This window comes from Gadus macrocephalus, chromosome 1 (assembly GCF_031168955.1).
Source record: "Gadus macrocephalus chromosome 1, ASM3116895v1".
NCBI lineage: Eukaryota > Metazoa > Chordata > Actinopteri > Gadiformes > Gadidae > Gadus > Gadus macrocephalus.
The window spans coordinates 8,746,639-8,773,139 of NC_082382.1; the positions used below are offsets into that span (position 1 = coordinate 8,746,639).

General features: G+C 47.4%; 2 protein-coding genes across 3 annotated transcripts in view; both read right to left on the reverse strand.

Moving 5' to 3' along the window:
- Window positions 1–901: 901 nt before the first annotated feature.
- On the reverse strand, window positions 902–17,117 carry mybpha (myosin binding protein Ha). Of its 2 annotated transcripts, none has more exons than XM_060059375.1 (14): window positions 16,893–17,117; window positions 14,852–14,961; window positions 14,400–14,507; window positions 14,041–14,175; window positions 13,139–13,306; window positions 9,665–9,753; window positions 8,896–9,091; window positions 8,296–8,435; window positions 7,733–7,892; window positions 6,857–6,993; window positions 3,064–3,250; window positions 2,418–2,473; window positions 1,329–1,366; window positions 902–1,184 (listed from the first exon to the last, which is right to left on the reverse strand). In XM_060059375.1, the coding sequence occupies exons 1-12, from the start codon at window positions 17,057–17,059 to the stop codon at window positions 2,436–2,438; spliced, it is 1,635 nt and encodes a 544-aa protein (XP_059915358.1). In that variant the 5' UTR covers window positions 17,060–17,117; the 3' UTR covers window positions 902–1,184; window positions 1,329–1,366; window positions 2,418–2,435. The 2 variants fall into 2 exon arrangements, with proteins under 2 accessions (XP_059915358.1, XP_059914571.1); XM_060058588.1 differs by lacking the exon at window positions 16,893–17,117 and adding an exon at window positions 15,957–15,990 and having other exon boundaries at window positions 14,852–14,968.
- Window positions 17,118–17,353: 236 nt separating this feature from the next.
- The window catches only part of LOC132461752 (neuron navigator 1-like), a 102,049-nt gene continuing 92,901 nt past the window's right edge, over window positions 17,354–26,501 (reverse strand). The window contains 14 exon segments of the mRNA XM_060057523.1: window positions 17,354–20,185; window positions 20,474–20,662; window positions 21,021–21,139; window positions 21,679–21,887; window positions 21,994–22,065; window positions 22,180–22,331; window positions 22,485–22,756; window positions 23,194–23,365; window positions 23,590–23,685; window positions 23,895–23,980; window positions 24,106–24,304; window positions 24,516–24,684; window positions 25,203–25,384; window positions 26,133–26,254. Of these exon segments, the coding sequence (XP_059913506.1) occupies window positions 20,090–20,185; window positions 20,474–20,662; window positions 21,021–21,139; window positions 21,679–21,887; window positions 21,994–22,065; window positions 22,180–22,331; window positions 22,485–22,756; window positions 23,194–23,365; window positions 23,590–23,685; window positions 23,895–23,980; window positions 24,106–24,304; window positions 24,516–24,684; window positions 25,203–25,384; window positions 26,133–26,254 (2,135 nt within the window). The 3' untranslated portion in view covers window positions 17,354–20,089.

Genomic DNA, 26,501 nt, shown 5'->3' on the forward strand with positions numbered 1-26,501 from the left:
GCCTCTTTGGCTAAACTGTGCCATGCAATGGGAGGGTCATGGTATCATACCATTGGAAAAATCTGTCCTTAAATGGCTTGCGCATCAAAATGACAAAGGAGAACACTTCCATGGTAAAACGTCACGCATACCTCACCCACACAATGAGGAACCCCTCAGAATATATGTGTTGAAGCTCTACACCATTCACGAGATGGATCCTTCTTTAGCTCTTTGTTGGTGGTTTTGTCTTGTCTGTACCCTCATGTGCATGAAAGCATAATAATATGCATTAAAAAAGACGTGTGGTATGGATGTGGACCACATCATGGAGCTGTGATAAGGGATCTCAACGTCCACAGCCAGGACATACACAGCCTAGTTGTAATATTGAGTATGAAGATTAACTTTACAAATGAGGCAATACATTTATAGATGTAAATGTTATGAGTGAGAGACCAACACATGTACGAAAAGCAAAGAGAAAGACGCTCAAACCACATAAATGTGGTCTGAACTTTGGATTCAAACTCAGAACTACACTGGTGGAGCTGATTAAGATTCCTGACAGAAATGCTTTTTGATAGTCACAGCTCCAACCGTTGGACTCTATGAATACCACACTGTGTCATGGACTCACTTGATAGGTCAATACTTTAAACTGAGGTCAGAGTGCCAGCAGTGCCTGAACAGAGAAAGCGGCCGTTACATGTATCTGAACACCCATGTTGGTCTCCACTACCTTCTTCTACATCAGCATTACACAAAAGGTCAGAACTTCTGCTGTTTTTTAATATTTCTGTGAATATGAGTACAGTACAATACGTTCCATAATATCATATTGTAGGTGTTGAAATAAAGGTTTGTTTGATTGTACCAACCGATAACAGGAACATAGAAAAGAACAGATGGGAAATGTGAGTGAGAACAAAGCACAGCTTTAATAACTTTTAATATTGAATCAACTCTTGGCAGCAGTCCATGGGGACAGTCCAGGTTTTTATTAAGTAGAATACATAAACATTATGAACAGAGAACGGCCAGAGCTGGGACACATGAACAAACTGTCAATACAGACCCCTGAAACACCAGAGCCTATTTAAAACAATGCATACAAAATATTGTGCTTTCCATGTATGTATATGCTTTAAAAGGGGCAGCTTCAGGGAACACATCCTTCAGGACGGAGGCGACAGGGATCATGGCTGGAGGAGGGAGGAAAGTCAGCGTTTAAAGAAACACAGTGTTGAATTCATTCAGTCATTTGGATGAAGTTCTCATAATGGGAGAAGACCCATTTATTTTTTCTCAAATGCACTTTGCCACAGAAAACACACAGACATGCTCACCTTAGAAAAACAACTTGACGGCTGGTTCGTTGAGGGCACTGCGGGGAGAGACAAAGTCAACACATGTTTTTCACGCATCATAATCATCACGATCCTTTTTAAAGGTGCTTGAGTTTTCTGAAACGTGTGCATCGTTGTGATTACGGGATTGGCTCTTGCGGTGTCTCGCAGCAGTGGAGGGTCTCTTGTATGTGTGTGTGCATGTCACACTTTCAGCCCACTCGCTCCCTTGCATCCGGGATGCATCTGCTTTGCCTGCCGACTCATGGTAATGTGAAGAGTCTGGCCGACTGCATACGAATGGTATGGAGCCATTAATAGAAACTAAGGCTGACATCACCCCCTAGCCCTCCCCCCTTCCCCCCCACACACTCAGCCTTTGGGCCCATGCCTTTTTCCGAGTTCTATAGGACCTCGACATACCCTGCGACCCCACCTACCTAACACACACACATGTACAAACACTCCCAAACTCAAACACCCACTCGTTCACACTGTGTTCCTGGGTCTGACACTGACAGGGGGGAACATAGAGTCAGGTGCTACCAACTCTAGAGAAGGACAGGAGGCTGCAGGTATGAAGGGACCGGGAGGGAAGTTTGCCAAGAAGGAGGTCCAGCAGAGACCGATACAATAAAAAGCAATACGGAAAGGCTTTATTTTCCGTAATTTCGTCATCATTTAAAAATATCAACAAAACTAAAGTGGGCTTGGAGTCACTCTATAATCCCCCCCCCCCCACCCCTCTCTCTCTCTCTCTCTCTCTCTCTCTGAGCATAAGACATGTTATCCGATCTACGCGTGTCAAGCTAACCACAGTGTTTTGCGTAAACACCCTGGTTTGGCATCCTATGCAAATCTTTGCGACACGGCCCCCAACACACGTTGCACTTCTCAACCTTCCCTCCACCTAAATTAACATCGGTTGCACTTGTGACTCAATCCTCAGCTCATGACTAATAATTATGGCGAGAACCCCACGAAGCCCCCAGAAAAATAAAGGGTGAAGCTACAGCCTCGGATTCATTGAATAACTAATCAGTAAATAACTTATAGTCTTGACAAAGAAGCAGTCCCTCTGTTCCTTACCTCTGGGGATGTGGGTGTTTATTCCTTCTCCTTGTCAGCCTCCGCAACAATGACCTCTGTTGGAGACAAATATAACCGTTTAACAACAGTAGCTATTTGAGATATACCCAAGATCTCTGCAACTGTGGGGTGCTTTATGCAACTATGCACCGCATACATCACCGGTCTGTACATGTATAGATATATTCTACATTCAATGGCGTCGTATGCTACATTGGCATTTTTAAAGAACATATCTTAATATCTTAAGATATGGATTCCTATTATCTAAATAATCAAAACTTTCTCTACAATATATTTTCCATGCAAGTTATTTCCATGCCTTATTTGAAGCTATGCTATGTTTGCTCATAGGTTTGCCCCGGAGATGCTCATCTACTGAAGACAATGGACTACAAATGGACTATACAGTGCTTTTCCAACCAATGGCCAGCTTTACAATGTTGCCTAACATTCACCCATTCATGCAAGGCAACAGCCAGCTCGTCGGGAGCAGTTAGGGCGAGGTGTCAGAGAAACCTTGACACTCAACTAGGAGGAGCCGGGGATCGAACCAGCAACCTTCCAGTTACCAGCCAACCCACTCTACCTCCTGAGCCACGTGCCCTCCCCACCATGGTCTCCTCCTCTCCACGCAGATACGTACGTTTGACCTCCAGCTTGCAGCTGACCGTGGCCGTTCCCTGCTCGTTCTTGGCTCTGCAGGTGTACACTCCCCCGTCGTAGGTGCAGGGCTTGCGGATCTCCAGGGAACACACGCCCTGGTTGGAGATCTGTCGGTACTTGGGGTCGTCACCGATCACCATCTGGTTCTTCAGCCACTCCACCTTAGGCTGGGGGAGGGGGGAATGCAGGGTGGGGAGGGAGAGGGGGGCGGGAGAGGGTGGAGGGGGGAATGCAGGTTGGGGAGGGAGAGGGTGAAGGGGGTGAGAGGGATGGGGGAGGGAGAGGGTGCAGGGGTTGAGAGGTATAAGGGGGTGAGAGGGATGGGGGAGGGAGGGAAGGAGGGTGGGGAGGGAGAGGGTGAAGGGAGAGAGAGGGATGGGGGAGGGAGAAGGAGGTGGGGTCAAGAGGGAACAAGAGGATGTGGTGGATGAGTGTGGGTTTCTTTGGCTCCTGGTGGCTGACACTATTCATTCATTTATTCATCACCCATCTTCTACTTATTGGTAAATATGAAACCCCTAGCAGCTACGTTGCGAATTTGTTTTTTTCCCCCTACTGGTCGATAGAAAGATCCAGCGAGTTATGGATGAATAAGTGCCCGGTCCTGCCTGTTAGCCGCGTGATGTCAGCATGGCTGCCGTTCATATCATCTCCCGGCCCCACCGGCTCGTCTTCCAGAGGCTCAGTGCTGACTGTTCTGAACCACAGGTCGACACGGAGAAACCCAAGCCCTCCTCCAGACCTGAGGAATGCCCGCCGCTCGGTGCCGGGGACGTTCTCTCTTCCACGCATTGCCTTTTCTGGTGACTCCCCGCTGTGTTTTCAGTATCTCTGGGTGGATCTGCTGACCCTGACGGACGGCAGGATTCAGCTTGCTTGGGAGGCCACTTACCTGTTCCCAATGTGCACAAATCTGTAGAACCCACTCCCTCAGCCACTCGTTTGTAGTTAATAAAACGTAAAGCAGCGCTAAATAAGGTCAACTGGATCAGTAGAGTAGATCAGAGACACTGATGCAATGGGTAAACCAATATATATATTCAGCTTGATTACTTTCTTCGACACTAGCCGCTTCACCAGTCAGATTCAAGGTCTGGATTTTTATTTCGCCGTTATTCGTTTATTTATTCAATTCTTATTTACTCCAACAAAAAGGCATTTGTTACCGATTCGTCATTTGAATTCCAGCCATAATAATTTCTGGAGGAAAACACGTTGAAGGAACGTGAGTTGGTTCAGGTGGTAGTTTCTCTTTAGTCTTAATATAGAGGTTGTGGGTGACTGGCGGCTAAAAGGGAGCACTGCTATTTAACACTGAAACATCGTCCCTTGGCCATCATTTAAACTATCTATACTATAAAACCGTCAACATGGAGAGATGTCTGAAAATACCCCTGAATGCTTACATTCATTTGCTTCTCTTGCCCTCTCTGCCAATGTAACATTTTATTAGCCTCAATTAAGCTTACCAGCAGCCAACAGCCTTATAAAATATTTGTTATTAAAAATAATAATGATAATAATAATAATAATAGTAATAATAATAAAAGATAGTAATAAAAAAAAAAAAATCGGAATAAGAAAGTAAAAACGTAAATGATTAGTGCATATCTCAGTGTTATAGTGTATTTAAAGTAGTAATAAGTAGGTAGTAAATATGTCGGCCCGTGCACATTCAGTCTTCTTGAGGCCATGTTGCATCACGCCGGCCGTCACACTGACAGCTACACACATACATCTATCTGGAAATAGCTCACACTATCACAGGCGCACATCACCACCCACCAGCAGAGCACTCTATTCTTATCTCCCTATCTCTTTAACACTATGAAATCTCCTACATATTTCTCATTTTTGTTGCCAATCTACACCTGCTCACTGCTTCTCTGTTCTCAGGAAGTGCAACAGAGCGAAGGAGTTTCAAGTTGTTTCAGAAAGAAAATACCGAAATAGATAAGGGATACAGCCTCACTAGGACATCTTCTAAATGCAGCTGAATGTACAAATGTGTGAATGCAGCTGTGGTCCTGTGGGCAGCCACACACACACACACACACACACACACACACACACACACACACACACACACACACACACACACACACACACACACACACACACACACACACACACACACACACACACACACACACACACACACACACACACACACACACACACACACGATATGCAGAGTGGACGTACTGCCATTGTATATATTTAGCCTCTGCTGCAAAATAAGATTCATCCCTAGATTATCCAAAAAGCATGAGAGGGACTCAAGCCTCCAAGGGACAGAAACAGGTGACTGATTCATTTAAAAAGATGTGTGCTACAGCGCTCATCGTATATTCACCAGCCACACACACATTTTGAGGAGCGCCACAGCTGTCTACGTAATCTGACTCCTGGTAGGCTTACAATTTACAGTTAGAACGCAACCCTCCAGCTCCCCCATAGACACACACACACACACACACACACACACACACACACACACACACACACACACACACACACACACACACACACACACACACACACACACACACACACACACACACACACATTAACATACCACAACACACCCCAATACTGTTAGGACTTCTCAAGGTTTATTAAGAGTCACATTGAGGAGTTCCTGAGGGTCGTCCTCATCATCTCCACATTGAGATTCATCAGCTGTGATACACGCACCAACAGACACACATACTCACACATCCACTCCCTGCTCTTCTGAATACTGTGTTTCCACCCTCCACCCTGCCCTCCCAACTATACCGCGTCAACAAGGGGATGTTAAGGAGGGGATGACCCAGAGAATCGGTGGCCAAGAGCGAAGAGCCTCATGGAAATACCAGGCAAGACCCTTCTGTCCTGAAGCAGTTCTTAACGGCGGTGACATTCATACCTCTTTTATACATTACACTCTTGGCAAACTATACATTTCTTGGATGTTTCATATTTGCATTATTATTTTTGTATGATCTCATTGGTAAATATAAATGCAATTTATTAAAATATATTTTATATTCGTGTGATAATTTGTGTTGAGTACTTGTGTATTTTAATAATCAATCGTTTGTTAGTCCAGGGCCATGTTTTTGAATTCCAAATTGTATCTATATTTAAAACTTTACGTCAAAGATAATTGTTTAAAAAGCAATTAATAAGATGGATCTGAAGTTTCGTAGCAGAGTTGGACAGCACAGAGACCAGCATACAGCTAGCATTTCATTAGAGCTTTCCCTCGACTCCCAGAGCTATGCCATGCTAAGCTGTGCATTGTTGGACTGTGTTCCAACCACTTACGGTAGGCTAACAGCACCATGTCTCTACAATCTCCCTCCTGAATGCCAGCCAATGTGTGCAGCGTGTCTGTCAGCAGCTACTTGACATGGTGAAAAGACCATTGTCATCCCGGACATTTAATCACAGAGTCCAGTGTTAGCTTGTTGCATAAACCGTCATGTATTGGCGTACACAGTTGACTGTAGCTGTTAAAAACTGAATGCTGGGCTGCTTTTTAATAAGTAAACATCAGCGTTGTTGATGTAACGGTAATTCGCTTCCCTTTGTGTTTTTTGAGAATCCAAACAAGCTAATTCACCGAAAATGAAAAAAATAGTTTGTCAATTTGAACGTACAACTCAAATGGACACAAACTTGAACGTAAAAGGGATAGATTAACACACACCAACAAAAACACACACACACACACACACTTCACTGTTTGTACCGTATGAAGACACCTTCATTATATGTGGGCCTACCTTTGGTGATCCGCGCACGGCACACAGCAGCTTGGTGGAGTAGCCCACAGTGGCGGCGCGGTCGCTGAGGGGCGCCGTGAACTTGGGGGCTTCGTTGAAGTCGTGCTCTTTGAAATCCAGGGGCCGGTACACGATACCTGCCACACAAAGTCAACAGGAGAGAATGAGGACGGACAGGACGAGACCGGCCCACTGCAGACACACCTGCAACAACACTTCTGTTACAGTGGTGGTACACCCAAAACTCTGCTCCGAACGCAGGGTTAGCGTTCTCCGTTAGCTGTTCGCGTTCTTTTCATGACATCCCAGGGCCTTTTTTCTGAGGCACTAGGACGTCACCACCGAGGGCCACGAGCGGCGAGGTGTGTGCGGACGTGTGGGGTCCTGTGTGTGGCGCATTTCATATACATCATCACTCATTATAGCACTCCTACACAATGATGGTACAAAAGACTTATCACAAAGTTGCGTTTGGCCATAGCAATAGGGATAACATGCCCCTCTCTTTCCTTTTCTTTCTCTTTATATTTGAGCTGACATTGGTTCACTTACACTTTGAAGCGTAAAGCACAAGGAGCGCTAATTTCACATAATATTTGTTGCGCGGACCAAAATAGAAACAGAATCATACTGTTTTAAACAGAGCACAACACACAGATCACGAATGTAGCAGTGTTGTATTTCTTCGATATCTTCGGATAGGACGACATATGCGAGGCGAACAATCGAAAACATTGCTCCTGGTCTGTCCTGCGTTGGGGTCTTCGTCGTCTCACCAACAGATAACCCAAGCTAATTCACGCAGTGACTCGACCAAGGACAATATATCCATCCAATACATTCGGGTCATTTCAGAAATGATGACAACCGGGTTACCTATTTTCTGGATGGTTGCGATGTCAGTCGTCTCGATGCACTCCTCGCTGATGCCTACTTTGTTCTCAGAGTACACTCTGAAGGTGTAAGAGTTGCCCATGATGAGGTCCGAGATGGTGGCGTTTAGCCTGTGGTAGTGCTCCATGACTGTGAACCAATCCTGAGCAGGGACAGGCACACAAACGGTGGGGGGGATGGTGTTAGGTTAGCATAGCAAGATAGCATAGAAGGACGTGTCATGCTACATCACAACCATCGAGGAGATTGACTGCTGTCACGGAGACGGATCAGTTGGAGACATTTGGTGGTGTCTCTCTTTTATTAAGCATGTTATTGCGTGAGGTAGGTGAGGTTGTGAGGGTGTACGTCGAACCCAATAAAAATGTGTGCAGGACATGTTGCAACGGAAATCTTAGCATAACTAGCCATAACGCTAAATGTTATAGCTCAACCTTTTTACAATGAACTACTTGTGCACATTCAGGCAAACGGCCTAAATGAAGGAGTACAGAGAAGAGGTCGGTAAACATCAGTTGAATGTGTGGCCGTGTGCACGGCCTCACCCCGGTCTTCTTGTCGGCCTTCTGGATGGTGTAGCCGGTGATTTCCGTGTTGCCGCTGTCCTTGGGCGCCGTCCACTCCACCGCGGCGTTGAAGCCCCAGGTGTCCACCAGCTTCACACTGGCCGGAGGGCCGGGTTTCTCTGGAGGAAACACACACACACACACACACACACACACACACACACACACACACACACACACACACACACACACACACACACACACACACACACACACACACACACACACACATTTAGCAGCAGTCCACATTTCCAGTATGCACTTTTCCCTTCTAGGTCATTATTCTGTCTGTTCTAGCTCAGATGGCAACTCTGAACTTTTGTTGTCCAAGAATTATGACGTTAACTCTGCTGCTCTGGTCAAGAAAGAGAGAGGATGGGTGCACGATACATAGAGGCTGTACAAAGTGTTATTGTGAAGAATTTGAAACCCCTGCTACTGACACCCATGTGATGTTACTGGGATTCCATCGATATGGCTTTCTTAGCATTTTTGCCTCTTACAATCTCAAAGGTACCAATTTTTGGTACCTTTGAGATTTTTGAAAAAAAATTTAACGCACACACACACGTAGCTTACCCACGATCTGGAGGATGAGCGAGGCCTTGTCCTCGAAGCTGTCCACCTTGACGGTCATCTCGTAGACGCCGGAGTCGGCCCGGTTGCTGGTGCGGATGAACAGGATGCTGTCCTTGTCGCTGTTCCTGATGTTCGCTCTCTTGGAGTCCAAAGGCTCGCCGTCCTTCAGCCAGGTGACCACCGGCTTGGGCTTACCCTGGGGGGCACACCACACATCTTTATATGCCACTGTTATTTATGATAGCTGAGGACTATTGTTATTGTAAGAATACAGTTACACTAATGCAGCATAGATCATGCAGCAGAATGGCACTGAATGTTATCATATCATCATTTGGTCATCCGTGGGTTTTGTGGATGTAGGAATATGTGTGTATGTGTGTATGTGTGTGTTTGTGTGTCTGTGTGTGTGTGTGTGAGTGTGTGAGTGTATGTGTGTGTGTGTGTGTGTGTGTGTGTGTGTGTGTGTGTGTGTGTCTGCGTGCATGTGCGTGCACATGGGCATGTGTGAGTGTGTTGGTGTATGTGTGTGTGTGTGTGTGTGTGTGTGTGTGTGTGTGAGAGAGTTTTCGTGGTTGTGTGTGTGTGTAAGTGTATGCACGTGTGCGTGTGTGTGTGTGTGTGTGTGTGTGTGTGTGTGTGTGTGTGTGTGTGTGTGTGTGTGTGTGTGTGTGTGTAAGTGTATGCACGTGTGCATGTGTGTGTGTGTGTGTGTGTGTGTGTGTGTGTGTGTGTGTGTGTGTGCGTGTTAGTGTGCATGTGTGCTTACGTTGAAGGGAATGACCAGGTTGATCTTGGCCCCGACGGTCCTGACGTGGCGGGTCCTGAGGCTGCGGGGAAGGCGGATCTTGGGGCGGTCTGGGAACACACGAGACCGACCCCGTTACACTTTAGGGGGGGGGGGGGGGGGAACCTTCCCATCGGCATGCCAACGTGTTATTACATATAGACACCAAATGATTATGGTAGATGACATCACCTGAACTAGTTTACACTGACTAACATTTAAACCGTGCTCATCCTATTACTTCATCTATAGGAGCCCCATCTGGTAGCCTCATAACGCGCGCGCTCCCGTAGCAGCAGAAACGGGGCTACGGTCTGTGTAATGTACACTTCAAACCCTTATATATTTGGAGCTGGGCCATGCACGCTAAGAATGACAGGTCAATGCGTTCCTAAATAGACCGTGCAGCCGGAGCCAAAGCTCAACGTGACTTGTGCCTGTCGGACGGCAAGAAGCCTTCAACCCCGGGTACGATCCACACTACGTATATGGCAAATGGACTGTACTTACACGGCGCGTTTCTAACCCGTGGCCGCTCAAAGCGATGTACAATTGTGCCTAACTTTCACCCATTAATAGCTCATTCACGCGTGACGACGGTGTCCACCGTGCAAGGAGACACCCAGCTTGTCAGGAGCAGTCAGGGTCTCACTCAGGGAGACCTCGACACTTCGGGGATCGAACTAGCGACCGTCAGGCTACCAGTCAGCCCTGCTCTACCCCCTGAGCCCCATGCGTCCCGTCAACTGGTGGCTACCCAAACAACGGGGGTTAATGAGTAGAAAACAGGTGAGATGATGCGGTGATCGGAGGTGAAGGGGACAGAGGTGTGTGGGTGTGTGTGGGGCGGAGCGTCTGGTGTGAGGCCATTCCATATGAAGCAAGGCAGCAGAAACCCAACTCAGTGAAGAGCCCTCCAAAATAGCACAGAGGATAAGAACCTCCTGGACGCACGATGTCACATGTTCTCTGCTCCCCTCGCTTCGAGTACAAATTAAGAGGAGGATAACCACCCCCCCCCCCCCCGAGTACTTTACATACATACATACATACATAGACCCCCAAGCGCAGGAGAGCCGATCACGTTCCAGGTTGTATGCCGCTGGGATCCCCTAGCCCCTTTCGCTGCAGCAGCAGTAAATCTACCGTGAAGCTATTTTCCGTTACAAACAGGTGACTTTCCCTCATCTGGGTCGTGGGATTTCCCACTCATCCCGTCGCTCTCTCTCTCTCCCTGTTGCTGCTCCACATCTATCCCGGCCGTCGCGGTGTCTTCTCTCTCCCGCCCGCCCTCATTCCTAACCTTTCTGTTTAGACTCTCTGCCAGTGCATCCTCCTTATCCTCTCACGCCATTTATAAACCCTCTAATCACGCCACTCTGCGGGGGCAACAGGCCGTCGTTAAGGCATCACTCAGTCCGGGATGTGGTCTGGAACTCTCTCTCTTTCTCCCCCCCCCCCCCCCTAATCCCTGCTAATCAGTGTGTTTCTCTGCTATGGCCACAACACCCCCCCCCCCCCCCTAGTCTAAGAACAGAAAGCAACATCCTCTCGCTGAGAAGAGCGTGTAATGTGTGTACTGTTGACTTTGGACTGGCGTCTTATTTTTTAAGGGGTTGGCAGCGTTGGATCATGTTCTTGGACGGTGTGTGTGTGCACGTGTGTGTGCGTGCGTGCGTGTGTGTGTGTGTTTGTGTGTGTGGGTGTATGCGTGCGTGTGTGTGTGTGTGTGTGGGGGGGAATCGTGTCTGCCTGGTTTCTGCAGGATGTGAATGACTGACACGCAACTGAGTGTAATCCCTGTAGGCCATTTCCAATCCGTTCATTAGGCTCATGTTTCGCTCCCCTAGATTGAACCGCTGCTTCTGGTTACACAAGTGGAGGTTATTTGTTCCCGGGGGCTTGATCTCTCAACCCCAAACACTTGCCGTGCCTGTGGATGGACAGTCCAAGGTGGTGTGCGGCCCTGCCAAAGGTGGACCACGAGGACGCACACAAGAAGCCCCAGTGCCAGGACTGGAATGGGACGCAGTGGCCCTTGGCTCAGCTGTATGGCAGCACGAATGTGACAAGGTGTGAGTACGAGGAGACGGGCGATCGTGGCCCAGCTCCTCGTACTCACACCTTGTGAGTACAGCCTCGACCAGCGCTGTACGCAACGAAGGGACGGCGCTCTGTTGTCCCGTCGCTGAGGCCTACCCTCTTGACATTAGGAAATGAGTGTTGTGAAGCTGCCTACAAAGTATCCGTGGGAGGGCTGAGGTGATAAAAGGATATGGGAAGCATCAGAATGACCTCTGTGCGCTATTAACACTGCCAAAAACAACCTGTGTTGACAGTTCCTTAGCATGGAGACTCATAAAATGGAGGTATGGACAAGGGGAAACTTTGCTAGGACGAAGGCAAATATATATTTTTTGTAAATTTTCATAATATTATGATGACGTAATAATTTCTGGACTACCCCAGTATGATTAATGAATCCCTAATAATTAGCTTTTAAAATTGTAACTTTTTAAGACCTTCAAACATCCACCCATGAAATGAATGAAAGTGCGTTTGTGGGGTGAAGGTTGTGGTTTTATAGGGAGTACGACAGCTGACTGATTAGGCTAACGTTGGCCAATACTTGCCTGACAGGCAATAAATCTACTGGCAGACCAAAGACTACCGCACACTGCAGTTGCCACATAATCCCAATTTCATGATCTGTTTGGCCATGAACTCCTGTTTTACTTCGAGACCTTACCACTCTAGTCATTTTCTACTAGTATGACGTCCTGCTGTGTAGATTATATTTAAATGGATGATAATCACGAGGCATTTGAACAAGTGGGAGATTTGAGAAGAGGTTGAAGCGCAGATGCAACGTGGCTGAAGGCACAGCCAAGACTACTTAACAGTTTTGCTGGGCACATCCCAGCAGTACGTATAAATCAAAGCTAATGAGAGGGCTCGTCAGCACCGATAGGATTGATGCCCATACAGCTGTGGGGTCCATCCCTGACATTGGCACAGAGAACCACCTTTACAGCCACGATGCAACATGAGCATTCATAAGATAGGTCCCACGTTAGGAAACCTTTGAGGAGACCATGACACACAACCGCCAAGGAAACCTCTTCTGCAGTTATTTTAATATCTCAACCAGTATGCATTTAAATCCTACCCTGCAACCATTGGAACTTCAAACAGTTGAAAATCAATGTGTTCTCAAAGAGGTTGCCTAATATATTTCTTCTTATATTATACAAAATTGTAATGTCATACAAATATATCGCGATAGAGAGAGTTGATGTAATATATACACAGTTTGGCCAATGTTATGATTATGTTATTTCTTCGTAAACTATTTAGAAACACCTAGCCTTCCCATAGCGTGCATGCTATCCAAACCTCCATCCATAGACCTATTTTTCATTTTATTTCAATGTATTTAATGTGGCGCAAACTCACCAACCACTTCCCGGATGGGCACGGACTCGTCCAGGGCACAGGCCTCGCTGGGGCCGCCGGCGTTCACGGCCACCACGCGCACGTTCAGCCGGTCGCCGAGGGTCAGGTCCTTGATGCACAAGCGGTTGGCCGTGGTTAGCTCGCTGTTAGCCACAACCCAGTCAGTACCTGTACAGAGGACGACATACCAGTTACGCATGGCTGGTGTAGCAATACGGGCTAAAAGCGTTTTAATATTAACAAAATCATCGTGAGAAAATTCCAAGACTATAATCTGATTCTCACATACGAAGAAATGCGTCTTTGGTTACCAGGGATACAGTCGTTGTTGCATTCGTTTTTTTTTCCCTCAACCAACTCGTAAACAAACACTAATCAGAACACGTGGTGTGTTTTATTGCCTGATGACATAAGTTTACAACCGAATTGCCCATAAGGGGTTCTGGCGAGCGGAGGGGAAACCCAAGCGCTGCCGTCACCCGAGAAGGCGTTGGGTTCTAAAAGCGGCGTTGAGGGGATACGGTGACAGGGGGCGGAACGCTGTGGGCCCTATACGGCCTGGGCCGGGCAACAAGTCAATCTGCCCTCTAGACACCCTGGGGACAGGTGCAGCCCTGCTCACAGACACACACACACACACACACACACACACACACACACACACACACACACACACACACACACACACACGCACACGCACACACACACACACACGCACGCACACACGCACACACACACACACACACACACACGCACACACACACGCACACGCACACACACACACACACACACACACACACACACACACACACACGCACACACAGACACACACACACACACACACACACACACACGCACACACACACAGACTTCGTGGCCACTGACTTGCGTCCAACACCTACTTCCTTCCTTGCTGTACTCCACGGTGTATCCGTCCAGACCGGAGTCTCCGATGTTCTCGGGGGCTCTCCACTTGACGGTGAGGCTGACGTTGTTCACATCCTCCACCGCTAGGCTCAGAGGGGCACTGGTAGGGACTGGTGAGGAGTAGTAATATGGTATGATCAGAGGTTGTTCTTCCCAAACAACAGAAAAACCATGTATTCATCTTCTGAATAGATTCAGGGCATCATGGATCTTATGCTAAGGATCGAATAACAACATATGAAATATGAAATACATATATACACATGGTATTATGACATTATGAGTGCATTATGAAAACATTGGTACCTGAATAAAGGGGGGGGGGGGGTGTTACCTGCAGGAGGAGGAGGTGTAGGGGCCTTGGGGGGTTCCTCAACTTCAACTGGAGCGGCTTCAACTGGAGCTGCTTCACCTGCAGCTGCCTCAGCTGGAGCGGCATCACCTGGAAGCAAGCTAGTCAATACATGCTTTGTCGTCATCGCACGCAGAACACCTACAGGATCGCATATACGTCGCCAACCGCAACCGTAACCATATTAGTACCAGAATGTTAGAAGCCAGATTCATTTCAAATATTGTAGTGCTTTGTTTCCAAACCACCATTGGCGTAGAGACCGTTTATGTTATTTTCTCCAAAGAATTTTGATAGAAGCCCTTTTTTTCTGAAGCTTGAATTACAGCGGGGGCCAAGCATGCCAATGTGAGCCTCCTTTTTCTTAAGCCTAGCTCAGTAGTTGGTCTGTGGTTCAAGAGGGGCGGCTGAGGGGTTTCAGCTCAATCCTTTACCGTCCGCTGGAGCGTCAGCAGCCGGAACGTCTGTAACAGCAGCGGGTTCAGCACCGGGTTCTGCGGCGGCAGCGGGTTCTGCGGCGGCTCCATCAGCAGCGGGTGCGTCAGCAGCAGCTAGCGTTGAGTCGAGGCCGTTAGGGAAGCACATGACGTGAGGTCACATTGTGGCATCGCAGCATGCACGCAGGTCAGGAATTCACTGCCGCTACGGTTTCAGCCGCAGGAGCGTAAGCAGCAGACAAGCAGCTTGTTGAGGCAGTTTACTACAGCTATTCATCTTCTGAGCAGTCCTGGCCATATTCAGGTGTCAGAAATAGAGCGCTGGGCACCAGACCACCCGTCTGGATGTCAAGCAGCATGCCAAGCAACATGTTGAAAGACTATTAAATAAATAGTTGTGTGGGAGACAAATAGGTGTGTGTGTGTGTGTGTGTCTTTGTGTGTGTGTGTCTTTGTGAGTGTGTGTGTGTGTTTCATAGGGTGTGTGTCTAAGTATATACATGTGTGTGTGTGTGTGTGTGTGTGTGTGTGTGTGTGTGTGTGTGTGTGTGTGTGTGTGTGTGTGTGTGTGTGTGTGTGTGTGTGTGTGTGCTTGTATGTATGTGTGTTTGTGTGTGTGTGTGTGTGTGTGTGTGTGTGTAAGTGTATGCATGTGTGAATGTGTGCGTGTGTGTGTGTTTGTGTGTTACGAGCAGTAACGGTTCATACACAATGTGTGTCCGTCTGTGGAGACAGAAACACATTGAGGTTAGTTCAGCCTCTTGAGTGACACCCATGGTGAATCAAGGAGTGTGTGAGTGACACAAACAGCGTTTAACAAGGTCCCATCGTAGAGGAAGAATAGCAACGACTATGTAGGTGAAGGATGGTGGATCATCGAACGCTGAAACCACAGATAGACTTGTGAGGAACGACGAGAACAGAGGGGTGGCTGCCAAGAGGAACATTAAGAGACAGGGACTGTATGACCGGTATTGCAGTAGTTTCATTCAACTTTAAGAGTCAGCAATTGATCCGAACTGTAGCCATAATAACTCATCAAAGCAACACATGTGTGTTTTCCATCCCTCAACCAAGTTATATTTCAGTGGCAAGAAATTACCTTTGAACACGGACGTCATGATGCCTAGGCGAGATGGTGCCCTAGCAACAGGGATATGAACCCATGCTATTGGCACCTCCAAGCTTGACGGGGTAACTGGTGTTAAAAACCGTTAACACTGTCTTTTTTACCATGGGGGGGGGGGGGGGAACATGACCGCAATTTCTCCATGGCGGACAGCTAGGAAATTATCTTCGCAAATCATGCCTTTCTAACTCTAAAAACAGTCATAGTTCGTTACAAAAGCTGATTCTAATTGCAATATTTGATGAAGTCTGGTATTTTTCGGGTACATCTGCATGGCATGCAACAGATGTCTAATACACATTATCTTGAATGTGTCAACAATAAATCAAGACAACTGCTGTAAAGGGTAGTCAATACAGTGAAAGATGATATTCACGTAGGCCTAGCTCTTCCATTTAGATCAACGAACACACCGCTGACCAGGTGTCAGGCTCTGATATGTAAATAGTCTAAAAGTATTCAATCAAAACAAACAATTCGATTGTCTACCAGATATCTGAAAAGAGAGAGATTAATGAAGGGGAAAGTATTCTAACCACAAATGTATGACTTCAGCAACTGGCTGACAACAGGCTATTGGCAGTGAGTAATTTGAGCTGGAGGTGTCGATTTAAAAGCCACCCCATATGCCAACCTGACATTGAACGGTGATTGATTCTTTAATCATCCCAAAGTTGCGCTAATCAATTTATCTGAGGCCTATTTAGCAAATGGGCATTAACTATTGACCACATCCAAGTACATATTGTTTAAAGATCCCTCCTGCGCTTTTAAGGTTGATATCCATTCGTAACGTGCCTCCATGGACAATGACTTGCGAGTTCAAACCGAGGGACTGGTGACAAACCAGTAAAACTACCTTCGGCAGCCTCAGCTGGAGCGGCGGCGTCTGCCTCGGCCGGCGCAGCCTCGGCGGGCGCAGCTTCGGCAGGTGCAGCCTCAGCCTCCGCGGGCGCAGCTTCTACCGGGGCATCAGCAGGTGGGGCCTCTGGGGCGGGCTCCGCGGCCGGTTCAGCCGCCTTCTCGGCAGCCTTCTTCTCCGGGGACTTTTTGATTGGTGCTGGCTTGGCTGGCATCGTGCTTGGTACCCTGGGGGGACGGCCAGTCAAATGGAATAACGACCCAGCAAGGACGTTATGTTCTATATATAAGAAGCGTGCCGGGCAAGGCTCCGCCTCTTCCACACAGTCAGACGTTTGGGAACCTCCTCTGGTCCCCGAATCCGTACCCTCCGGTCCATCATCTAAAATATCCTCACAGTTGAGCGACACAGGTCATGGAGAGGACATTTGCATCGACAATGCATGAGATTTGGCGCCACCTATTGGGGGACTTTAATTAGGTCTGATATAATCAAAACACAAAGCACATTGATGTGAAAATTGGCATGAATTTATTGAGTGTCCACGGAGCAATGTTAGACATATGGGATCCATGAGGTTATAGAAACATGCCGTGAAGCCGCGCCGGGCCCCCAGCCACCCAAGTGCGTCTTCTCATTAGAGGAGGAAGAAAAACCAAAACAAGAAAACAACACGTAGACTCTGTCTTTCTCTTGACACTCTGGGGCATAGATCTCTATTCTTTAGTAGTGATTGTTGTCGCAGACAAGCTGATTATTTACAGTGTTTACATTAGTCGATGCTCTGTACAAAAAGAGAAGGAATGCTTTACAAAGAATTGCATAAGGGAAACACAAATTAACAAAGACATATGAACTCTTATAAAACAACATTGAAACCGTAATATTCTGTGATTTAAAAACAAAGACAAAGAACCTCCCTAACCCTTGGGTCAAAAAGGTAGGTCCAATTAAGCAATTCACTTTGGGAACACACATGCATCATCATCATCATCATCATCATCATCATCATCACCATCTCCTCACGTATAGCTTCCGTTCTGGTTACACAACTTCCTCTTCCAGGTAGGCCGATAAACACCAAACGTTCATACTGATATTCAGAACATGCTTGTGTTTGTCTTGTTTCTTTTGCGGTCCAACGTTATGAGACGACACATTCTGGTAAACGTTTTTTTTTTAACAGGGGTCCAGTGACACACGATACAATTGGTTCTCTCTCTGCAAAACATCGTCCCTCGTGAGACCAACATCGTCTCCACCACCACCTCTATCCCTTCCAGCCACATGTTTAAACATCCCTCACGTCCACCCCGGTTCTTTGTAGACCTTGGTGTGAGGCTGTGTGTGTGGCATCTTTAAAGTGACATCAGGGAGAGAGAGAAAGAGAGACAAGAGAGAGAGAAGAGAGGAAGACATGTCCAGTGACTTCCTCTCAGAAGAGGCCTGCTGCAATAAAGCTAAGCAGCCAGTGACGAATGAACAAGAGGTCATATGATAGGCACAGATAGTCTGAGGCAGCAACAATAGCAGCAGATGACGACCCAATGCTAGCACCCTGTTTCTGTTCGGTTATGAGAAGGTATGAGGGGTGGTCCGGAGCTGCACACAGCTGTCAGAGGTACTCGGCCAGGGCTTAGGGTTCACCAGCTGGACCTAATAGTCAACCTCTTTTATTTTGACAGGGTGGTTCCTATACCGTTGTCCCCGTCTGGAGCGATCTGTAACAGTACTTTCACATGTCAGCCAACCAAGCCGTCCACAGGGGAAACGAAAACAAAGAGTGTGCATAGAGCGCTGTGCAGGCAGACAGACAGCCACCGGGGAGTGAGATTAAGCCATTCACTCTAGTTTGAAGCTCCAAAAACACAAAGGAAGAAACATATTACAGGAGTTGAGAGTGTAAAACATTATGTAAAATGACCATAAAGTGAAGTAGCAAAGAAACAATATTGTCTGATCATTTTCAGAAACGACCCTAAAACCAATGTGTGGAGGAGGGATGATAGTAAATGTATACAAATCAGTGAGGGGGATGCAGTATAAAACCTTTTAAAAAACGAACTCAATAATTAAGGGCTCTACCCTCGCTATTTATCAGGCAAGGATTTATCTAAAAATCTGACATAAGGTATAGGATGTATTTGAGCTTAGCCGGTGGTGTGTGTGTGTTAACATTATGCTGCTGTGAAGCGTTGAGTCCAAGACATTAAAATGCTTCCAGAGCCGTAGATCGTCTCCATAGGAATGTTTACTACCACCAGTATAACCTTGGCAGTTTCGCTGGAAGTGATGAATATGTGTCTATTCATATCATATCATACTCTTGGACCACACTATCACTGACCTACTGAATCGACTGATGAATGATGTCATCTTAACCTTAAGAATTGTGTTCAGTTTCACTCATGCATGTTCATTCCTATAAGTACTTGCAAATTCAAACCTCGATATCCAATGCACAAATTATGCAACTATAATTAATTGGCACATTGGCACAATTAAAAATAATCGAATCGTCTCAAGGCTATATTTAAGTCATGTGAGGGTGTGTGTGTGTGTGTGTGTGGTGTTTTATAGGCACCTTTAATAAGAAGGAAACGCGCCAGAGCACTGAGGGAGCAGTTGGTAAACACTGCCCTCTAAAGGATAGAAGAGGAACTACAAAGTTTGGCCATTCTGATAGTCCCCATTGAGTCACAGTCACTAGCACAGCTAGGTCAAATTGAATAGAAAATAAAGTGCATTTTGGCTGTCAACCAAATAAGTCTTTGTTAAGGGTTTTTGAATGTTGTCACAATTATATACTTATTACAATTTGTATGGTTAATTCCTTGGTCTAATTTGTTTGACTTGAGTACAATTAAGCCAGTGCCAATTTTTTTGGGCAGTAAGAATAGATCTAGAATGCATAAGATAAACTAAATTGGGTGTCATATTGCTCTGGCTACTATGCAGGGATATACTTTAAAGGACCCAAGACAAAAACCAGACACGTCAATACATTTCCCGACATACGATAGAGATACTAGAGAGCAATTTTATAGTTTTTCTCCGATGTTGTTATAGAATGGCAGCCCATAACTGTTGCAGATAATCGTTTGCTTCTTAGGTCATTTAAGCGTAGTACTGCGAGTCCTCGCCAAGGCTTTCTTAAAGTTCATATTTGGATTGCACCCTGTGTTGCTTCGCTCAAGAGTTTTGGCCGTATAACTAAGGAAAGTCTGGGACCACACTGTTTACTTCACAGTGTGGTCTGGAAGCTGGGGTCCAGGGTGCAGTCCCGTTCTGGAGACTCAATGAAGTTGGCCGACTCCTGGAGCTTCAGCAGCATGGCCATCTGGTCAGCAGGGGGAGACAGAGAGCAAGAACAAATTCAGACATAGCCAAGGACAAACTCAAGCTTTCATATTTTGCATATTATTCTAGCGTCTATTTTACTTTTCAGCTTTTATGTTTATAGACAACTATGGCTAGATGTTTAATGGTGCATTCATTAACTATGGATCTAGGTCTAATGCTTAACTTTGAAAAGGTTAAATGGGCACAAGCATATCAGGGACCTGAAGCGTGATGCTAAACCTGATTCTCGCCCTCCCATCTCGACCCCACATGAAGCCAGTCTCACCAGGGGGTCGGACTCCAGCGTGCTGGGGGGAGGTGTTTCCTTCGGGGGCCTCTTCTCCTCTGTGGACGGGCCCACGGTAGGGGGAGGTAGATGGAAGAGTCTGGACTGGTCCTGCTGGGCGTTGGGCCAGGGCAGAGTCCCTCTCACCCAGTCCACAGGGTCCTCCCACACAGCCTTCTGACCATGAACCTGGAGGGAGACGACGGAGGGGAATGTACGTGTTAGAGCAACACAACGTATGAACACAATATCAGCACTGTTCATCAGTCTGAAGTGGAATGACTGCGTTGAGGACCTTTTATGAGTGGGTCTGTGTTAGTCTTTTGTTTGTGCTTGCGTGCATTTTTGTGGTGTGTGTGTGTGTGTGTGTGTGTTCATGTGTGTGTGTGTGTGTGTGTGTGTGTGTGTGTGTGTGTGTGTGTGTGTTGTGTGTGTGTGTGTGTGTGTGTGTGTGTGTGTGTGTGTGTGTGTGTGTGTGTGTGTGTGTGTGTGTGTGTGTGTGTGTGTGTGTGTGTGTGTGTGTGTGCGTGCGTGCGTGCGTGTGCACCTTGCTGCCGTCCCTAGCCCCCTCCTGCAGGTACGGTATGATGGACTGGTTCCAGAGGTCGATGAACCACGGCCTGAACTCTGCGACCGTCACTGGGCACGACAGGAAGAAGCAAGGACCTGGGCAAGGGAACAATACATCGTAAGTAACACCAAGATTGTCTACTGATTCATATCCCACCACCATCACCACCACCCTTCATCATCACTAACACCACCACCCTCATCATCACTACCACCACCACCATCATCATCACCACCACCACCACCACCATCATCATCATCAACACCACCATGGTGATACCAGTCACCGTGATCACTTCCACCCTCATCATCACCACCTCCAACATCCTCACCATCCCCTTCATTACCACCATCGTAATCCTTACACCAACATCACCACCATCACAAACATCACCACCACCCCAGTTTTCATAACCACCACCTCAACCACCACCATCATCAACAACCACACCATCAACTTTTACAACACCACATTTTGTCATGGTCATCATCATCATCATCATCATCATCATCATCATCATCATCATCATCATCATCATCATCATCATCATTTCCCCAATCATCGCCACTTTGATTTTTGACTCGTTCCTTTGCTGACCCTCCCACCATTCCTCTCCCTTCGGCCCCTCTCTCACCTATGAGGAAGTCTGAAGTGCTGTGTTTCTCGAGGAAGGTGTGCAGGTGGTACCACAACTGGGGGACCCAGTCCAGCACGCTGAGGAGGGCCTGGTGGCCGGCGGGGTCGTGGACCTTCTCCTTCTGCTTGGCCTCCACCGCCTTCCTGTGCAGGTACCTGACCAGGAAGCCATTGGCGGGCTCCACGTTGTTGGAGAAGGTCACCATCCTGGAGACGCACAGGGAAGTGGACGATGAGGACCTCCGAGTGATGGGGGGACTGAGTTTAAGCTCATAGCCTGAGGATGTGTGGCTGTGATGTCGAGCGGACCTACCTGAAGCTGAGATGGAGTCCGTGGTTGGAGCCCATCTTTACTGGCTGGTTGGTTGTTCCAATGATGTATGGACTGACATATGAGGATAAAAATAGAAGACATTAACAAATGTGCAACTCTGATTGTTGCTGGATTGGATTGTTTAATGCATTGTAACTATACGACAATGTACTCTGTTTGACTCACCATTTGTGATACTTGCAGGTCAGCGCTCCGTTGATTAGCTCACTAATGGTTGTTGCGTCGCTGATGTCATCGATGACAATGGCCAATGGCATCTCTCCGCCGCTCTCTCGGTCAATCTGATTGGCCAGGTCGGACAGATACAATTGCAGCTCCTGTCAAAGCAAAGACTTAAGGTTAGGGTTTGGCTAAGATAAAGATATCTAATTTGAAAAGACTTTCAATTAAATAACGTGATTTTGTGATTAATGTCACCACAAAAGATGAAAAAATAAATTGCATGACGGCTGAGGGTGCGGACGGCTCACCTTGTTGGACTGGCGGTGCATGTTGAAGTTGACCGTGGGGCTGTGTCCGGGCACCGGGGTCCCGGGGTCGGCGCCGGCGTCGGGGGTCCCGGGCCGGCTGCGCTGCAGCGCGTACTGGGCCAGGCGCTGGGCCAGGTAGGTCTTCCCTGTGCCGCTGGGCCCGGACATCACCAGGCGGCGGTGCTTCAGCAGCAGGCTGATGTAGTGCTGCGTCATGGGCTTGGGGATCATCGTCTCGAACACCAGGGAGTCCACACACTTCTCCCTCAGACCTAGGCGGTGAGTTAGGAAAGGTTTGGTTTAAGAGTCTCCGAATATTACGGTTTCATAAGAGTAGACAGTAAGAGTTACAAGAGATTTGTAAGAGTTCAAAAGAGTTCATATGTGTTTGTTCATTTGTGTTTCCCTTATGCAATACTTTATAAAGCATTCCTTCTCTTTTTGTATCGACTTATGTAAATGTAAACACTGTAAATAATCAGCTTGTCTGCGACAACAATCACTACTAAAGAACAGATATCTATGCAGCAGTGTGTAGAGAGAACGACAGAGTCCAGCAAGGTATTAGATAACAACTCCAACTGTAGTCCAGAGGAATTTAAATATTATACACTATATGATTGTATTCTATTTTGACATTGGTCCAAATTCTAAGTCAGTGATAGTAGTAGATAGTGTTCGCTTTCTTCCACTTTGTGATGATACTAACCTTTCAAGGTTACCAGGATACGAGATGGACTATTCCCTAGGCAACGTGAGGGGGAGAGCGCAGGCTTGTCTCCACCAATCACACGCTGCCCATCCTCGGTCAGCTGGTAGCTGTGCAGCGAATCACAGGACAGACCCAGGCTGGCAGTTGGATCCACCTGCATCAGATAGTCCTGAGGGGACACACGGAGCACCACACACAGAACTGGTAAACATAAATGTCAATAATAACCTCATTAAACAACCAGTTTTTGTGTTCTATTATACATGTCTTGACAATGTCGCAGTATTGAAGGTGTGATGTACAATGGTCGTATAAAAAGTTGATATAATCTATAAAAACAGCAAGTGGATTCAAAGACCCACGAGCCTCTATTGATGGGGAGCGCTGACGTACCCGGAAGGTCTTGGCTATGAGCGCGTCCAGACTGGTCCAGTCTGTCCGTCCGTCCACGGTCACTGAGCCCAGGTAGTAGTCCTGCTGTTTGCTATCCTGGATGGGGGGAATAGTGGGGAAACGGTGTGATCATCTGAGCTACTAAACATCGTCCCATCTATATAGAAACAACTCATTATCTCAGTTAATATTATCTAGGATATAAAATATTAAAGAGATAGCTAGATAAAAGGGGGGGGGGGGGAGTAAACCCCTGCGTAATATAAAGCTGTATGGCTAGTAGCAGTTCATGTTTGGATACACACCTCGACCTGATCGCTGATGTGCACCAGCACCTGAACACTGGTCTCATCCCGGTGGAAAGACTCACTGGTCACCTCGACTGAAGACACTACACACAGGAGGCAAGGAGGGAGAGGAGTGAGGGAGAGGCGTCTGTGTGGGAGGTGGCGTGTCGTGTACAGGCTGTAGTGTGTCGGTGAGGAGGATGCGAGGGCCTCCCGGGGGGTCTCCTACCTGGATCTTTACAATCATTCAGACTGAGGCTGAAGGACTTAGTCAGAGACAAGCTCATTGGCTGCCTTGACGAGGGCCCCAGGAGAGAGGCCAATCCCGAGGGCTGGGAGGTGGAGGTGGTGGGTCCGGAGCCAGGAAGTTGGAGGACGCTTCCTGTTTTCAAATGGTCATTCTCTGCCTTCAGGTTCTCCACTGTGGACTGTGAAACAGGGACAGGGAATTCTTAAATATCGGGAATCAGGTGTACCATTAAAAACGTATATAATCAAGCATAACACACACACACACACACACACACACACACACACACACACACACACACACACACACACACACACACACACACACACACACACACACACACACACACACACACACACACACACACACACACACACACACACACACACCTGCATGTTGTTCATGGCGTCCCGCAGCTGCTCCAGCTGGTGGGCGGAGCTTAGTGCCTCTAGTCGGATGTCCGTCAACTTCCTCTCTTTCTCCCAGAGTTCCGAGCGGAGTTCCGACACGACCCTCTCCTCGCCCTCACCCTCCCCCTCCTCTGGGTTCTCCATGATGCTGGAGGAACGACAACACAACACAACCATCAGTACCGACTCACGTGCCCTAACTGAAACCAAAGTCTTCCAATGGAGGACGACTATTCACCAGTTACAGAAGTACACATTGCTAGGTAAAATATCTAGACAAACATTGTTGAAAGTGGAATTTTTGAAATGTTGATGTAAATAAATGACTGAGGTATGAGGTCACGAGGGAACACAATGGTGCTTGAGCCTAATGATCAATGCCCTTGCATTTGCAGTACTATGAACGATATTAACGTCATGAACTGTGTGTGGGCGGCGACACCGTTGGGAGCAAGTACCGCTTACCGCCAAAGAGAACGAAACGAATAAAGTGCCAAATATTGGCCCTTTAACTGACTAAAAAACTAAAAAATCCTAACAAATTCCCACTGTTGACAGTATCAGCAGTGTGCACTCTGATAGGTTCAACCGCATGACGGGCGGGGCCGGAGACCACATGGCCAGGGTCAACCAGTGTCTAAGGGGGGGGGGGGTGTTCCTACTCACACAGAGGAGGTGGCGGAGACGGAGTTCCTCAGGGACGGGCTGTCCTCACCCCCCTCACTGCCCTCGTGCCCCATCTTGGGGGAGTTGGGCGCCGAGGAGTCCGGGGTGGCGATTTCCTCGATGTCCGAGTACGTCTTGCCTCCCTTCTTGATGCTGAACGCCTTGCCGAAGGAGCTCCTCAGCTGGTCGGCAGAGCGGGGACAGAGAGAACATCAGCGCATTGTCTTCAACTGGACTCGTAGCTTAAAGTATAACCTGGATATATCTGCGGACCGAGGCCGATCTAAACTGATTTTAATAATGTTATCAATAAAATAACATCCTGTAACTGGTATATGCTACAAATAAAAAGGCTGGCCAGCTCATACTTCTGTTATGTTGACAATAATCGTACTATTGACCCTCCCAGAACCCCGCCCAGTCACTTCCCCCAGAGTGTTAGAGTGGAAAGAAGTGCTAAAGTGCTCATGAAGCTCTTTTGAACGGTAATGTAATAGAGGGATCGATGAAGATAGAGCGGAAGGGGGCGGGAAAGAAGGACGAATGCACTGATGCTTAGGAGATGAGTGCAGAACTGGTAGAATTGCTGTGAGCTTAAGGAATAGCTATGTGACTATGGTCAGACATGGGGATTCACGTTTGTTTATGCTGATGATTGATGATTGCTGATGATTTTAAGCACATAACTGAGGCTGAGAAGCCACAAATCAGGGCTTACTGTGTGTGCATGTGTATGTGGGCGTATGTGTGTGTTTGTGTGCATATGGCTATGTTTTTGAGCGTTTGTTGACTCGTGGCTCTATTTGGCTCTACTACTGATGCCTGACCTGCCTGACAAGGGACGTCCCTGGTTAAACAAAGTAAAGAATGGATCTAGCAAGGTGAGCAGACAGTAACAATAGAGCAGGGAGCATTTAGCAGGATAGTTACCCAGCTCTTCTTCTTCTTCTTCTTGGCCTCCTGCTCCTTCAGGCTGCCCAGGCTGGAGAGGCTGCTGAGGCTGTTGAGGCTGGAGATGCTCTCACACGAGTTCTGACGGTGCATGCGCACATCTGGGGCACACACACACACACACACACACACACACACACACACACACACACACACACACACACACACACACACACACACACACACACACACACACACACACACACACACACACACACACACACACACACACACCACACAGATACACATCTGTTCCATTAAGTGATACATGTGACGCAGACCACAAAAGATATATACTGGGGAGTAGAGGCTGGACAGACAGGCAGTAAGACAGACGGACAGTCAGGT